Source organism: Amborella trichopoda, chromosome 8, assembly GCF_054954075.1.
Source record: "Amborella trichopoda isolate Santa Cruz 75 chromosome 8, AtrichopodaSantaCruz75HAP2 v2.0, whole genome shotgun sequence".
In the NCBI taxonomy this organism is placed as follows: domain Eukaryota; kingdom Viridiplantae; phylum Streptophyta; class Magnoliopsida; order Amborellales; family Amborellaceae; genus Amborella; species Amborella trichopoda.
In genome coordinates, this window is record NC_142343.1 from 42,585,683 (window position 1) to 42,602,097 (window position 16,415).

At 36.2% G+C, this 16,415-nt stretch overlaps 1 protein-coding gene across 2 annotated transcripts in view; it reads right to left on the bottom strand.

The window, feature by feature from the left end:
• LOC18432272 (UDP-xylose transporter 3) overlaps window positions 1-13,846 on the bottom strand; it is a 14,440-nt gene extending 594 nt beyond the window's left edge. Inside the window, exons 1-7 of one of the 2 annotated variants that reach the window (XM_006842383.4) lie at window positions 13,815-13,846; window positions 12,657-12,884; window positions 10,364-10,548; window positions 9,087-9,154; window positions 7,647-7,779; window positions 6,577-6,738; window positions 4,260-4,532 (exon numbers count right to left, since the gene is read on the bottom strand). In XM_006842383.4, coding sequence (XP_006842446.1) covers window positions 4,260-4,532; window positions 6,577-6,738; window positions 7,647-7,779; window positions 9,087-9,154; window positions 10,364-10,548; window positions 12,657-12,777 — 942 coding nt within the window. In that variant the 5' untranslated portion in view covers window positions 12,778-12,884; window positions 13,815-13,846. Of the gene's footprint in view, window positions 1-4,259; window positions 4,533-6,576; window positions 6,739-7,646; window positions 7,780-9,086; window positions 9,155-10,363; window positions 10,549-12,656; window positions 12,885-13,693 lie in introns of both variants that reach the window. The other variant, XM_011624340.3, reaches the window with a different exon arrangement.
• Window positions 13,847-16,415: the final 2,569 nt, after the last annotated feature.

Consider the following 16,415-nt stretch of genomic DNA (forward strand, 5'->3'; position numbering starts at 1 on the left):
ATTGGAAAAACTGAAATGTTAAGCCACTGATGGTTTTTAAGGTATATTATGAACACAAGTCCATCTAAAGTACTAAGATTAAAATAGCAGACGGATAACAAGTAAGTCACAAGCCAGACACATAGACTCAAAGCAACATACACAAAAAGGAAACTGAAATGAAATAAAATGGAAGCAAATAGAGAAAAACTAAGAGCTGAGGGTTTCAAAATAGATGAGTGTTCAAATTGTTCATGCAAGCGGCTTGTGATTTGATGTCCACAAATGGAAACATGCTTCACTACCACACTAAGATAGAAAGTTGTTAATGCATGTGGCTACAAGCACCAAAGTCAAGAGGGTATGGAGCTCTAAGTGTCAACCATGTGGTATGTGTTGGAATCCCAAGCTTACCCCCCACAAACAAAGGAAAAGTGGAGTTAGGGATGCAGATTCACATGCATGTATGCTGGAAAAATGAAGCAAATTTGTATTGTCAATTTGTAATAAAGATATTATCACATATTGCACATTACTAGGGAAAGAGGCCACCTAACTTCCCTTATATATCAGTGTTCTGTTCATAATTAGGAAAAATACTCTAAAAGAATTGACAAATAATCACTCAACCACGCAATGAAATGCATATAGAATATAGACATTTTAAAACACATGTAAATGCCAGGAATACATTACTAGGGAAAGAGGCCGCCTAACTTTCCTTATATATCAATGTTCTGTTCATAATTAGGAAAAGTACTCTAAAAAGAAGTGACAAATAATCACTCAACCACACAATGAAATGCATATGGAATATAGACATTTTGAAACACATGTAAATGCAGGAATATACTCCAAGCATTTCTAAACTCAGAATCTTTCTTTGAATGGAAAGCATACTAATCCACATGATTATCGAAAACTACAGTCCACTGGGGGTCATCACCATCCAAAAGTAAATGGATGGTGATGGAGTGAGAGTGGCACCCACAAGTGGGGTCATGTCTCCCTCTGCTTGGTTGCCACTCTGTCTCCATCACCATCCATCCTTCTATTGGATACAATAGACCCCAACAGAAAATGGTTCTCCTGAATCCATCAGTTCACAAATTCACAGTATACTTACCCTTCTTTAATATGAAGAACAAAGGAACACAAAAGCATGTATGCCTAATTAAGTGAAGAAGGCCACATAGACATGTGCACATGCATTCACATGCCGTCATGCAAAACATAGCATGCACATACGTTGCCAAGGCCCATAAGTGGAAAATCGCTCACCAACAGTGACATAAAACTAGCAACCTATGCCTAATTAATTTGAGAAAAGAATTAAATGTTCTTTATGCATGTTTCAATACATGCATACACAAATGTATTTGTTGATAGACTAATATAGAAGTCCATCCATGCAGCAGATATGCATGCAGATAAGCCAAAAAAAGTGATATCCTTGTCCACCAAGACATGACATGGAGATGTAAACAAATCAAAAAGCTAGCTCCCTTCCTCCCTCTCTAAACTGTACAAAATCACCCAATGGGCCAAACATCTCTAGCTAAGGAGATTTGTTTGATCTGCATTTCTTAATTCATCTATCCTTCACATTGTGAATGATTTCAGACCAAAAAAAAAAGATGTTAAGCTCTAGAAAACATAGATATCAACAAAAAAGATGGTCTAGAGCTGTTCTTGGAGAAAAAATTTGTTTGAAGCACCTTTTGAGCTCCAAAAGAATATTTCTTATTTTTAGATTGAGTGTACAGATGAATAATGACGAGAATAAAGATGATTTGAGAGATTTGGCATTAAACATAACAGCTAGGTGTTTGGACCTCGAGTGTCACACAGATCCGCACACGAGCGCGCGCGCACACACACACACACACAAAAAGAATTTTTATCTTAATTGATATGGCCAGAACTGGGGATGGGATCTTGTGATTTGGTCCATTGCATCTAGCTATTTGTAATTATCCTATCCATGTGATGTATTTAACCTGGTTTCATAGACCTACCAATTGCCCATGCTTGTATATTTTTTATTATCCATGCAGAACACATCCACATGCCTATCAGTGTTTGTTTCTGTGCATTTGTGCATTAGGTTCTCAACACCAGAAAAGGCCAATGCAAGAGAATGCTCTCTCTCTCCCTCTCTCCCCCCTCCAAAAAAAAACATCCAAGGAAAAGTGGATACACTTTCAATACTAACACCATCTTAGACATCAAGTCCCAAGATAGTTGACAAAACCAGCCGATCAACCCGAAGTCACCTGGGTTGAACAGACCAAGTCACAAACCAAATTTAATTATGCCATGAATCAGTTGTTTGTAATATGTCATCCTTTGTAAGGGTTTTGTATTTAATAGAAACCAAAAGGGTTGGCTGGCAGGCAATAATTGATACCTACCTTTTTCACACAAAACATAGCATACCTTTTTCCATAATTCTATTATTGTACTTTAATTCAGTGTTTTATAACTTGCCGAGTCCGACTCGAGCGAGTCACTCGGACCCAACAGGATGCCCTGATCTGAGCAAAAAGCCTTGAGAAAGAGCCAAGTCTTCACAGTTCCCAAGCATTTCTTTGTTAAACTGTTCAACATTCAGCCGAGTCAACCCATCTAACTCAAGCTTGGGATCCTAGCAAGTCCTGACCTGAGTCCAGGGTTTAAAACACTGCTTTAGTTCATAACTTTTGGGTTTTATTTGAGCCCCAATATATGATAATTTTTCTGTCTCTTGGATTTCTGTTTTGTTTCAATTTTTAATATTCTCAATTATTTTCTATATTATTAATTTGTTATTAATTTTTAATATTCTCAACCTGTCGAGTCCGGGGTAGACCCAACCCAGTGACTAACCACGTCCGGTTTGGAAGTCCAGGTTTGCAAACTATGAGTGTCATCCATTGGTTCTTTCAACAAAATATCTTAGACATTCAGGGAAGTGTAATAGACAGACATGGACAACCATGTGCAGGAATTCAGTGTCAGGGTAGTAGCACGTAATTTTGCAACAAGTTTGATGATGTGTTCTTCCTTAGTCCAAAACATTGAACCGCATGTTAGAGGAGTGTGGGCAAGTGTCCATGCGTTGCAGTGTTAGTATATCATGACAAAGACATAAAAGGACCTTGGGAGCGTGTCATGATGTCCTTTTTATGGGGACAGTTACAGGTCTCATTGGCCGAATCCGTCTGAAGTGCACCTAAAATGTTCATTGCACCACTGTTTGCATGCCTAAAAAATTAAAGGAACATCTTTGGGACAATCTACTATAATACAAAGAGCTAATGCCCAAATGCCTACCTGTAGTCTAGCCCGTTTCACTAGTTGAGAGGGAATCGTGCCAGCAAGTCAATCCCGATATCCCTCGACTTAACCCGTAAATTGAACTTCGCAATGCCCATCATCTTACTATCCTCATTATGCTATACTAGAAGTAGTTAGTCTTATAGATATTTATACAATAAGAAGATCTATAGATAGTAGTCTAACTCTTGCTCTCTATCTCTCAGTTCTATATTTTCCGTTTATTTGTGGGAGGGAAGGCAGAAGCACATACAACTTTGCCATGTCTATCATAAGCAAACGGAAGTTTTCTTTTCCATGTCTACCATAAGCAAACAAAAGTTTTCAGATTGTATTGACCATTCTTATTAAATAAAAGTGAAAGATAGTAGAAGAAAACACAAGAAAAATTTGAGAAGTATGGACTATTCAATTAGAGAAAGAGAATAAATTTTAGCATACCATCAAAGACAACAGGAAAGTATAGAATAACAACTTTTCCGAATGTAAGTTTCTTGAATCATGATTGGGATAGAATTTTCTTGGAACATATTGATAGACGCAGAAAACAGTTATGTTTATTGTTTTAGGTGGACTATGGGATTCCACAAATTTGGTGAACTGGTCTAGAAGATTGCTTCTTCTTCTTCATCATCATCATCATCAGAGCCTTTTCCCAACTATTTGGGGTCGGCTAAGAATCTAAGATTGCTTATGAGACTCATTTATCTACCAAGACTCTTAAGCCATGAGCTAAACCTGCCCTTCAAGACCTTGCCCAAAAAAATTTTTTGTTTTAAATCTTTCACTGCCATAAAGAATTGTCAATAGATATTGACGATAGCCTGGTGGCCAGCATCAATCTTAGTATGATAGGCAGAAAATGGAATATTCAGTCAAGTACAAATTGAAATAGATGATTAACTCCTATGTGGAAAGAAAATGTATACAGAAATGAAAGATTAGTGAAAGAAATAGCGTACCGGTGACAATTGTGGGGCTGCCTCACTTGCTTTTTGCTGGCTCTCAAGAGTACACAAGTAGGAATACAAGACCATCCCCACCAAAGCAATCAGAATCCCCAGAATATTACGCCAGCTAAATGGATCATGAAGCAAAACATAACCAAAAGCCAAAACCAAGCATGTCTTCAGATGCCCAAGGACTTGATATGTAACCGGTGACGTCTTGCCAATCACCAAAAATGTACTAAAGTTGACAGAGACTGAGATCAAGCAAGATAGAACAATGAAAACCTGCAACAAAAATTATCATAGCCATTACGAAAGTTCAAGAGAATAAACAAGAGATAGGCATGGAGCAATCAATCAGGGTCATTCAACATGGATCAGATTGGCCAGTTCACCATAGTTCATGTGAAACCAGTGACAAGAGTATATGGCTAAACTCCTGAACCAGAAAGATAACCAAAACATAGTTTCATCAAAACTTGCCAGTCAAGGCTGCAATTCTAGAACCAATGAGAACCAGATCGAAACCAGTTTTAAGTTTGGACCAAGCTAATCATCAAGAAATACCAAAAAGAGCGCATTTTTGATATCTTGGGTAGATAATCCAAGAAAATGGAGAAGTTGAGGAAGATGCCGCACATAGAATTTAGAGCTAGGTGGGCGAAGTGGAAATGTGCAACCGAGGTTTTATGTGATCGCTGCATCTTAAAGAAGCCAAATGGAAAGTTCTATAGGACAGTTGCGAGACCAGCTTTGCTTTATGGGGCAGAATGTTAGATGGTCAAGAAACAACATACTTATAGGATAAGTGTATCTAAGATGAGGATGTTGAGATGGTTAAGTGGCAAGACAAGAAGGGATAGAACTCGAAATGAATATATTAAGGAGAACTTAGGTGTGGCTCCAATAAGCAATAAGATAGAGAAGATCGACTTAGGTGGGCTGCCCATGTGTAGCACAGACCCAATACAACATCTGTTAGGAAGTGCAAGTTGGTTCAAGTGGAAGGCTCAAAAAGCGCAGGTACCAAGGTTTCGAAAAACGCTAGGCAACCCCTAGGTGGCCGGGGGCCCAACGCCCGGGCGAGCGCCTAGGCGGGTGCACAGAACCTTAGGCACCCTGTTGTACAAGTTATATAGATTTGTAATATATATACATATATTTGTGTCAATTTTAGAATTTATTACATTTGAAAATATTGTAACATATTTTTTTATGTACAAAAATATGACATCGCATGGTGAGAATAAATTTGCTCAAAATTTCAAAATTCAAACTATACAAAATTTAAAACTCTAATACGATATTAGTAACAGTCTCTAACTCTCCATATTTCATAATAAGTGAAAAGGTTTAGAAAGGTTCTTCAAACCACAAAAAATACTTTTGATTCTTAGAAACAGGTATAGCTAAGACATTAAGGGTTTATGGAATTTTTCTTTTAACTTTGGGGGACCCCATAACCTATTTAAACCCCAAAATTATCTCATTTTGCCTTTTGGGTTTTTTTTTTAAAAAAAAAAAAGTCCCTAGGCGCCTGCCTAGGTACATCCGCCCATGTAGAGCCGCCGAGGTCTGGGCATGCGGTAGTTTGGTCCAAGCCGCCTAGGCACCGGGCAGACCATTTTTAAAACATTGCTCAGTACAACACCTGTTAGGAGATGTGAGTTAATTCAAGTGAAAAGGCCAAAAGGACATGGTTGGAAGTAACGAGAAAATATATGCAGATTTATGGCCTCAATAAGGGTATGGTCCTTGATAGATTAGAATGGCGGACTAGAATTAGTATAACCGACCCCAAATAGTTTGGAAAAGGCTCAGATGATGATGATGACCACCATGCTGATCACCAAGACCAATCAGTTCCATTAACTTCCAAAAGCTTTGATAAAAGTCCACCAGACCAAACCAATCAGTTTAAAATGGAAAGATCAAAACCAGAAGGCTCATTTCATTCAGGTCAAACAGTCTGGCTTGAGGTATTTAAAAAATGGATTGAATACAATAGTCCAATGGATTATGGAAAAATATAGTCAAGTAACCATCCAAATGAAATGATGGATGGTGGAGAGACACTGAGACTCATTGGCACAAGCCGTAATGCCAATGGTGGGTCCAACCACTCTCTCTACATCATTGTCCATCGTGTCATTAGATGGTTATGATGAAAATTGACAATTGCTTTTCATAGTCAATTGGAGTATAATACACTTTCACTTTAAAAAACCAGTTGGAAATGGACTGACTCATAACATAGGTACCAAATCTGGTTTTTTCTTTAGGCCCACAGTCTATAAAAACTGTTTATTCATAATGCCTCATAAGTTACCAGAACTTGAGGTGTGTACTTAAAGGCAAAAACATTTTGGTTCGTCAAAAGTCCATCCAAGAATGGACCGATGATGAATAATGTCATTGCTTGATATGGGCAAGATTGGTACAATAGTTGTGTTGATGAGACCTTGAACCTCTTCTGTATTGTGTTGGTCATCTGAAAGAAGCCAATTAAGGTGCTAAACAAGAGAACTGTTCATAATTTTCCAATACAAAATAATAATCAATTGAAAAGAAATTTGAATAAATGCATGAAAACTTGAATTAACTTTGATTTCCACATTGTCCTTTGCAATTCTATCAGCTTCCCTTGACCAAGCCCAAAGATGCCAAAGACCTCTGCAAGAGACTTCTGAAGACGGAGTATAGTATGAAACTCTTCAACTTTTGGCCATTTTGGCCAGAATCCAAATGGGTAAAATATTCCCCATGGGCAATTAAAAGACTGTCCTATGTCCAATATCAATGTTAATTAGCAAGGATGGTCATACACCTCCTCTATTAATAATAGTTCTTTATGGTATTTTGAAATTCGCCTGGCCTGTAATTTTTTTTTTTTTTTTTTAAGGAACCTGATCTGTAATTATTCAAAGAACACAAGCTTCATGTCACTTACTGAGCCATGAAATTTTTTTCTAGAGGTATATAGTAAAACAGAGAAATTCATAGTGCATTATAAGCAAACATAATTCTTAGATTTTAGATGGATGTTTTAAGAATACTTTTATTACGGATGTAAGATCAAATGACAACCCAACAGGCAAATGCTTTTTACATTAACATTTGGTATATATTTCAGAACAGTGAGTGGTTTAATTGCCGATTGTGAGTTCCAAAATTATTGAAGACAAAATAATTCATTTTCATTAGTAAGAGTCCCCCCAAAAACCAAAGCCCGCAAGTCCACAATATTTTTGCTTCCACCCCTATGTCACAGGGATCCATTTCTTCTAATCCATTCTCAATCAGGAAGCCACTTCACAGGTTCTGTAAATCACCAACAACCTAGCTCAACAACCCACATTGAATGCAATTTAAAAGCATAAAATAACTGGAAGAGGATACAATTTGCGCAACACATGTCGTGACAACTGCAAGAAGCGATAAGACAGAACCCAAAGCATTGAGCTGCAAATCAGTCACAGTTGCAATGCCAACTCCTAACAGAAGGATGGTAAGAGACAGTTGAATACTCCGACTGCAAAAGGAAAAGCTCAAATCAGTCTGTACCATATTATCAAATCAGATATTTATATCCAATGGAAATTTAGCTTTTTATAGCATTGGTTTGTCAGCGAGAACAATTAAAAGATGTTAGGCACCAGGATAGAAGCAATCCGATGGGTGTGCATATGTTAAAGAGTTTAGCTGTGAGGGCATGAGAATAAGAAGGAAGATGTCAAAATAATTCCCAGAACATCGGCATAGATTGTCCAGGAGCTCCAGAATCTTAAAAGTTGAGAATGTGTCTCATGGAATCAATTTTCCCTAAATTACTGTTTTACCCCCACAGTCTGGTGTTTATAATTCCAGAAAATGAGGCATTTTACTCAACTACATCGCATGAATAGGGTAAATGGTGCTTTAGAAAACAATTAATGCAGCAAGGCACCACTTAGAAACTCCAAGTTCATGGAATACCCCGACAATTTATGTGGGAGTTGCAGACGCTTTTTTGTTGTTTTTCCTGAGCAAAAGAAATTATGCAATTTGCTTTAAAGTTAAATTAGAAACATAAGGGCCTTTGTAAGCCATGGAATCATCTCTATGATGCAGTAGTGGAGAATGTTGCAAGAGTTGGTTGGATGATAGAACACAATCCTATCTTATCTTACCAATGAAAGTTCTTGCTTACTAAGCCCGTAATGATTAAAATAGCAAGTTTTTTAGTGCCTGGGCTTCAAGCACGAGCACCTTATGGCATGGATCAAGGAGGCGAGGTTTCAGGATATGGAAAACCCATATTCCATTGGGTCATCACCATCTTGGAATTATGGACGGACATCAGGTTTTGGTGGGTCCCACTCTCCATCACCATTTACATTTTTATCCTCTTATCAGTAACAGTTATATTGTCTTAATCTCCCTGTTCCTTTAGATTGCTAAAGGGGGAGAGAAGAGGACTCACTTGGTTAACAAGAGGTTGACTGTGGAGCCCACATTAGCTTTGGAAAAAGGGAAGAAGATGACAAGAGGACATAGATCTATTGATCCATCCTCTCAAAATAGGTAACAAGGACCGTTGTGGAAGTAGGCTCGCTATAGGTGAGAGAGTGTTGGCAGAAAATGTTAGGGAACCTCAAAATTTTGGGATGAAGTTTGTTGTTTACAATTAAATGCCCAATGAGCCCAGGGCATATTTAAGATCCAGTAAAATCATTATCAGTGAATGTTCAGAATCTTCAGATGAAGCAAACAAGCATTAGCTACCAAAAAATAAATGAAGTATACAAACCAACATTTGCAACACAACTCTGAATAGCAGAGGGAACCCGACCACCCTACCTAAATTTTTTTCGGAAGAAGATGGTCTCCAAGAGAACAGTGCATGGAATGATTGCTAGCTTTGTCATCTGATAAAAAGAGATTAAGGAAGACATCAGCATAGAATCCTTCTATTCTATTTTGAAAGGATAAGTAACGAAGGAAAATTAGCACAAACCATGCATGGCCAAACAAGAATTCCATCCTGGAACAAATTCAAATGATTATTAACAATATAAACTCCACGTCCAGAGCAATGACCTTTCACCAGTGATGAAATTGATAGAATTCATGTCTACCTAAGGCCACCTAAAGTAGGCATGACTTTAAAATATTAACCACTTTGAAAACACCCAATGATGAAAAAATTCATCAAGTTTCACTCAATTCAAACAAAAGTATAATTGCATCACCACCAAACATTTACCGCTTTTCATCTGCAAAGAAAATTTCCTAAAAATTGCTGATGACTCCAAAAGAGGGCAAATTTTTCTCAGTTAGGGTATTCTACTAGAGATAGATTGCAGGGAAATAAGTTAAATTTGCTTCACCCATCACACAAATATATACATTATACAGTAGACCAGCATCACAAAGACCAAAACAGGCCAGCCAAGGTTCGGAATTCAGATGCATAAATGTAGCATGCATGGGAAGATATTTTAAACACTACTCCACAAAATGCAGAGGTGTGTGTGTGGCACGTGCAAGTATATGTACATAAGGCAGGTCCTCAAGTACTCTTCCTCTAAAAATATTTGAAACGTTAGATGGTGATAAATATAGAATCATGGACTTAATAATCCAATGTTAGGCAGTCCCATAAACAAGTAGTTGGATCCTTCCCTAATCCATTCAACAAATTCAATTTATAGGACAGTCAGGATGGGCATTCAATGAAAATTTAGCGAGTTGGACAGGACTGTGACCTGAGTTAGTCAGTCTGAATACTGTTTTCAAGGTTAGTTCTCATTACATAAAATTGTGGGGCCTTTTTCATCTATACAATTGTTGTTTGGTTGTGCACTTTCAGAACTTAAAAGGGAGAGTGAAAACGACCTAATCACATCGTTGTTTACTACTTCACTCAATACTGGATAATTTTAACTTTTATTTATATGAACAAAAAAAATGTAATCTTCGGAGGTCCCGTGCAAAATTTAGGAAGACCGTAATATAGAGAATAATGAGAAAGCAACAATAGTTGGTACGAGAACATTGCAAAATGTAGTTAATAGCTTCTCTCATAAATATACTAAAGCCAAATCTGGGGAAATTTTGAGCAATGCCTATCATACCTGATAGAAGCCAACAGAGTTAAAACCCAAACTGAGATTTAGAAGCCCAATAGAGATCCCATTAAGTATGCCAAACCCCATAACAGCCCGTGCATCAAAAGGCTTGTGTTCGAAAAGTCTCATCCATAACGCCACATGAAGAGAACAGAATGTCACTAGTAGATGCCAGCTGGTCAAAGTTGTAGCTGAAAATCAGAGATAAGAAGTCAAATGACACCAGTAAAATCAAGAAGGCAATAAATTTGTGAATATGCAACCATAGCTAATCATGACATTTACATTAGATTTTGTATGTATCATACACGCTGCATTTTATGTGTTGTACATGTATTGGTCTGATTTAGTCATTTTGAATTTCGGATCCCACTTATTCCAGAATTTAAGATATTTAGCCTCTCATGATTTACACTTCATTAAAATCTGCTTTTGTTCTCAAACCTATCATAGTATCTGAGGCAACAAGAACACAAGGCGTCATTTGGATCTCCAATTACCAGTCCTCTTTAATATATCCCACCGACAGTGATCAAGTTGGAGCTCCACAACATCCCTTGCCAGGTTGCTAGAAGATTCTTTCTTTTTTGTGATCTAGTATTTTTATTTTATAACTTTTCTTCTCTAAATTTCCAATATTAACACTATTCATGTCCCCAGACATGCAATGGATTTTAAACCCACTTTTTCCACAGTGATCCACTCTTCAAGATTGTAGTTTTCAGCATTTTTTGATATTGAATTTCATTGATTTACCAAAACCTCAACGCATGATTCTCTGAAATGTGGGAATCCCAATTTATGTCTGTATATTGTGACCTCCATGGATCTCGATTTATCATGAATAGCAGAGATTTTTCCAGATTCTTTTGAAATCATGGAGCATAGACATAATAATCTCGAGAAAAAGCCCATTTAAAGTCCCTAATTTGAATTGGTTTATCCCAAAGGAATCAAATTCACCAGGTGCTCCTCCACAACTCAAGTCTTATGGTCTTTCAAATCACCTTTTTACCTTTTGATAAGGTCCACCATTCACCTTTCGGAAGAATCATAAAACATCAGACCGACTTTCGCTTTCTTCTTCATTAGATGGTACTACTCAATCTGCTTTAAGCAAACGATTCTCTATGATTTTCTAAATCATTCTAAACGGCTGAAAAAAAAAAGCCCCAACCTCCACAATTTTGTGATAAATTTCTTGGCATGTTGTTGTGCGCTATGGTGTCAAGTACAAAACAAGGATCCTTTACGACAAAGCATACAATTCTCACCAGAAACTCAAATCATAATTCTCGACCGTATGCCATACAGCAAATTCTTGAATGGAGAACATCATCTTGATATACATGAGACTCTTGAACCAACCTTGGTTACCATAAATGTGTAGTGTGTATGGGGGCAGGACTGGAAATCGGTGTCCATTATAATCACCAAAAAATTGAGGAGCGAACCTTGGTTACACGTATGGGCAGGCAGTCCCAACATGAAATTCACGTAACTAAGGAATTGCCCAACAAGACGGATAGATCTGAATAGTAAAGGTTCAAGGCTTTCTGATTCAGTGAGGACCTACTTTGGATCCAGCTTCAATGGGTGACACCCATATGATCCACTTGCTATTTTTTGACAGCAAGGATTGCTAGTTTTCTCAACTTTTTCATCAAAATCGTGATCCACACACTCAGAAAAACTCATAAATTTGTAATTGGAAAACCAAGTATTAACCAGACGAAATTTAGGTCATTCCTAACCCAATTTCTCTCTTTTTTTCTTTCTTTTTCTTTTTGGTAGCCCTGTTCAGATTTTGATTAATATCTTATGAAAATACTAGTTTTCCAACTCACAAATATATGATTATAGAAATAGTAGTCATCAAATACTTCGCTGCCAACAAAATCTTCCTCCTCCAGCATATATTATCATTATTATGTTTCTTTTTCCTTTTGTTGTTGCTGTTGGGGGAGGTGAGGTGGTTCCATTATTATTGCGATTATCAACAATAATAGAAATTAGAGATTCATAAACAGATAGAAACACCTACTTATGATGATGATGAAACAGATAGAAACAGCTACTTGTATTCCGAAACATTAAAAGTAGCTTAATTTTCATGCAAACTCTTGAGTCACAAAGTAGTCTCCTAAGTCCTAACATACCACACTATCTTACTAACGCTATCCACGAACTACAACGTTCACTGAATCCAAAAGAACAAGATTACCAAACTTCAATCATTGATCAAATAAAGAGAGATATGGAGAAAAATTCAGAAAATAATAAACTAGAAAATACTTACCAAAAGTAAATCCGAGTGTGCTGATCAATGCCTTGTTACATATGACAATTGAAACCGAAGAAACCACTGATAAACTCAGAGCCCCAACTGTTCCAAGCTGAAACCTCTCTCCTTCACTCATGTTACCAGTCCCTCAGTTCCCTCTGAATTAATTTCCTTCCTCGAGAATTTCAAAATCCTTAGTCTTTCAGTTCAGCCCAAAATGATGCCACTAAGAAGAGCCAAAACCTAGACAAAGAAAACCCAAATAAATTTCTTTTTTTTTACGAAAGTTTAAAGTAAAACCCTAATAAATTTCAATTATTAAAAAATAACTTAGATCTAACTAAAAAGGTGCCCACTAATCAGATCATAGTTCTTAATAAACACATAAAACTAAGATAAAAAAAACCAAGATGCATAGCAAAACGTTGAGGGAAAGCTAAAGAACCAATGATCCCACACTTAAATAAAAAAGCAGGAAAAGGAAAACAAGAACCCAACTCCAGAACAACCCCAACAGTTCATTACAAACCAAAATTCTACTCCATAAAGCAAAGCCTCCGAAAAGAAAACCAAACTCAACAGGGAAAAGATCCCCCAAAAATAGAAATCCAATTTTAGTCTTCTAAACTAACCGGAAAAATTCAGCATTTCCCATCACTCCAGAACAACCCCAATAATTCATTACAAACCAAAATTCTACTCCATAAAGCAAAGCCTCCAAAAAGAAAACCAAACTTAATAGGGAAAAGATCCCCAAAAACAGATATGCAATTTAGAAGGCAAAAATAACCGGAAAATTGAGCATTTTCCAGCACTCCAGAACAACCCCAATAATTCATTACAAACCAAAATTCTACTCCATAAAGCAAAGCCTCCGAAAAGAAAACCAAACTTCACAGGGAAAAGATCCCCAAGAAAATGCAATTTAGAGGACAAAATTAAGCAGAAAAATTCAGCATTTCCCAGCATTAGATCTACACTGCCACTCTTTTAACCAAAACATTCAAATAAAATAGCACGCGATTGCTAGAGAGAGAGAGAGAGATCAATACACTATAATTAGATCTGCATCATTGAATAAAGTCAATCAAAAGGCACTGAAAATACTGTGAATATGGGACTTTGATGCTTAATTTCCAAACAAAAATATGTTTGATGATAGGGAAAGCTCACCTGGTGTGGGGTGTGCAGGCCCGGTCCTCTGTACGCCTTCAACCAAAAGATACGAATCAAATAAAGAGAGAGAGAGAGAGAGAGAGAGAGGAAATAATAGAAAGAGAAGAGCGCAAATAAGAGAGAAAGAGCGCAAATAAGAGAGAGAGGGCAAATAAGAGAGCGAGAAAGAGCGCAAATAAGAGAGAGAGGGCAAATAAGAGCGAGAAAGAGCGCAAATAAGAGAGAGAGGGCGGGCAAATAAGAGCGCAAATAAGAGAGAGCAAGAAAGAGCGCAAATAAGAGTCCGCAAAGAGTAGAGAGAGAAAGAGCAAAGAGGAGAGAGAAATATTTAAGAGAGAAGATAAATAAGTTTCTCCCTCGTTTCAAGCCGTTAAATATGGTAAAAAGTGGCTCCCCCGCGATTATTTATTATTATTTTACAGTGTATGTATATAGTAGCAAAATTAGACTCAACAGAGATAGAAAATTTCAAGTGAGTCCTTTACTTAGTGATGACTAACTTTGTCCCTATTATAAGGTTGCACGGTGCACTTCAAAACCCTACCGAAATATGCAGTTTTACGTACGTTTTTTATTTGCTGTCGAGCTCGCATAGAAATACGGGCCTATTAATAAATCCATTTTTGAGAGAGATTTTAAGACTTAATTTTGAAAGACATGTATTATGTAACATTGAGATCATGAATATGAAAAAATAAATAAATTTTTAAAAATTAAAAATAATAATTATAGTAAGACAACATTTTAATGGTTGGTTTCCATTGTTTTTAGATGGACTATTAAGATGGATGCTTTACGCTTTCTGAACCGTATATGTAGAAATGCGGTCCAGCCCGCATGAAACCATTTTCCCTATGAAAATATACAAATGAAAAAGGTTTATATAAGGGCTTAACCTTAAAATGTAGATTTAAGGTACACCTCAAAAACCCATCGAAAAAGGTTATTTTGATATTGAAAAACCTTCTAATTAATCATCTTGACATTTAAATGTATGAATATATGAAAAAAATAAAGATTTTGAGTCCCAAATATAGTGCATCTTGCAACATATTATCTAGACTGTCCATTTTCAAGATTTTATGTGTTTATAGATTTACTTGACTTAAACTATTTTTCAAGTTTAAAAATCCATAGTTAGATATGAAAATGGATTATATGGCCATCCTAAGAAAATAGATTATATGGCCATCCTAAGAATTTTTTACACTAAAATTACATCTTAAGATAAATTTTGCAAGTGCATCTTACTTGGATTGTTTAAGGCTGCAACTTTATACAAACCACATTGTATTTAAATTGATTAGACTTAGACAATTATATTTCAAAAAAAAAAAATTTAAGGCTCAAAATTGTGTATTTTGTAACATATTATTCATACTGTTCGATTTCAAGTGTTTACATATCTCCCAGATCTATACTATTTTTGTAGCTTCTAATTGTATATTTATGAGTAAATATAAGTTTCTAGGTTATTATAAGAAGTTTTTGGTGCTCAATATGTATGTTTTCATCAAGATTTTGAGCAGTAAAGCTTTACTTTTTAACAAAAATCTCAAGCTAACAGCCCATTACCAAGAGAAAAATATATCATGAAGGATAAGCTTATTATATGAGATGAACTATTTAACATTTTACTCGTATTTTTTAATTTAATTTCAAAATATCCACAAAAAAGCTCATGGTCATGAGTTGCAATGTTGTAACGAATGTAAAATGCTAAGTAATACATCTCTCGCGAATATTTTGATAAATTTTTCTTATTTATTTTGTAAAATTATGTGGTAGTTAGGGTAGAAACTTGATGGGAAATCATGAAGATGCCTTCTTTTCCTAATGATGACTATTTTGACCTTTTCTAGGTTTGAGCACTAAACTCTAAAAAAGAGTGGTAGAAAACCCCGATGAAATGTTTAAGTTTCATGTCCGGTTCTCGACAAATTTTGGTGTTAAAAGAGATGGCTTGCATGGTAAAATAGTTTGTAATTTTTATAATTGATATTGTTTTTTGTGTTGTGTATAATTTGTGCTTACATGAAATATGGGTTAAAGTTTCTCAAGATCTACACAAATTTTAACTAAAAAAGAATATGGTAAAAAACCCTGATGAAATGTGTAAGTTTCATGTCCAGTTCTCAACAAATTTTGTGTAAAAAAGATGGCTTGCATTGTAAAATAGTTTTGCAAATGTTATAATTGATATTGTTCTTTATGTTGTGTATAGAGTTGTGCTTATATGAAATGTGGGTTAAAGTATCCAAGATCTACTAAAACTGCTTCCGAGAGGTATACGATGCTTACTAGGGAGTACATTGTATCGATGTTCCCTCCTTAGAGTTCTTTTTTGTTTTTCTTTTTTTATTTTCTTTTTCTGACAAGGTTGGACAGGGATGGATGTTACGCGTTGTGAAAACCCAACTGCTACGTCTTAAACCAAACCCCACTCCTCTTGCTTACCATTCTATTACCATGCAACCAAATCATGATGGTAAAGATTGGATTAATGGAGAGATGAATTGGGGCTATTTAAGGCAATTTCCTCATCCAACCAAACATTTATTGAATGGTGTTTGCTCAATAAAGAGCATATTAGTAACT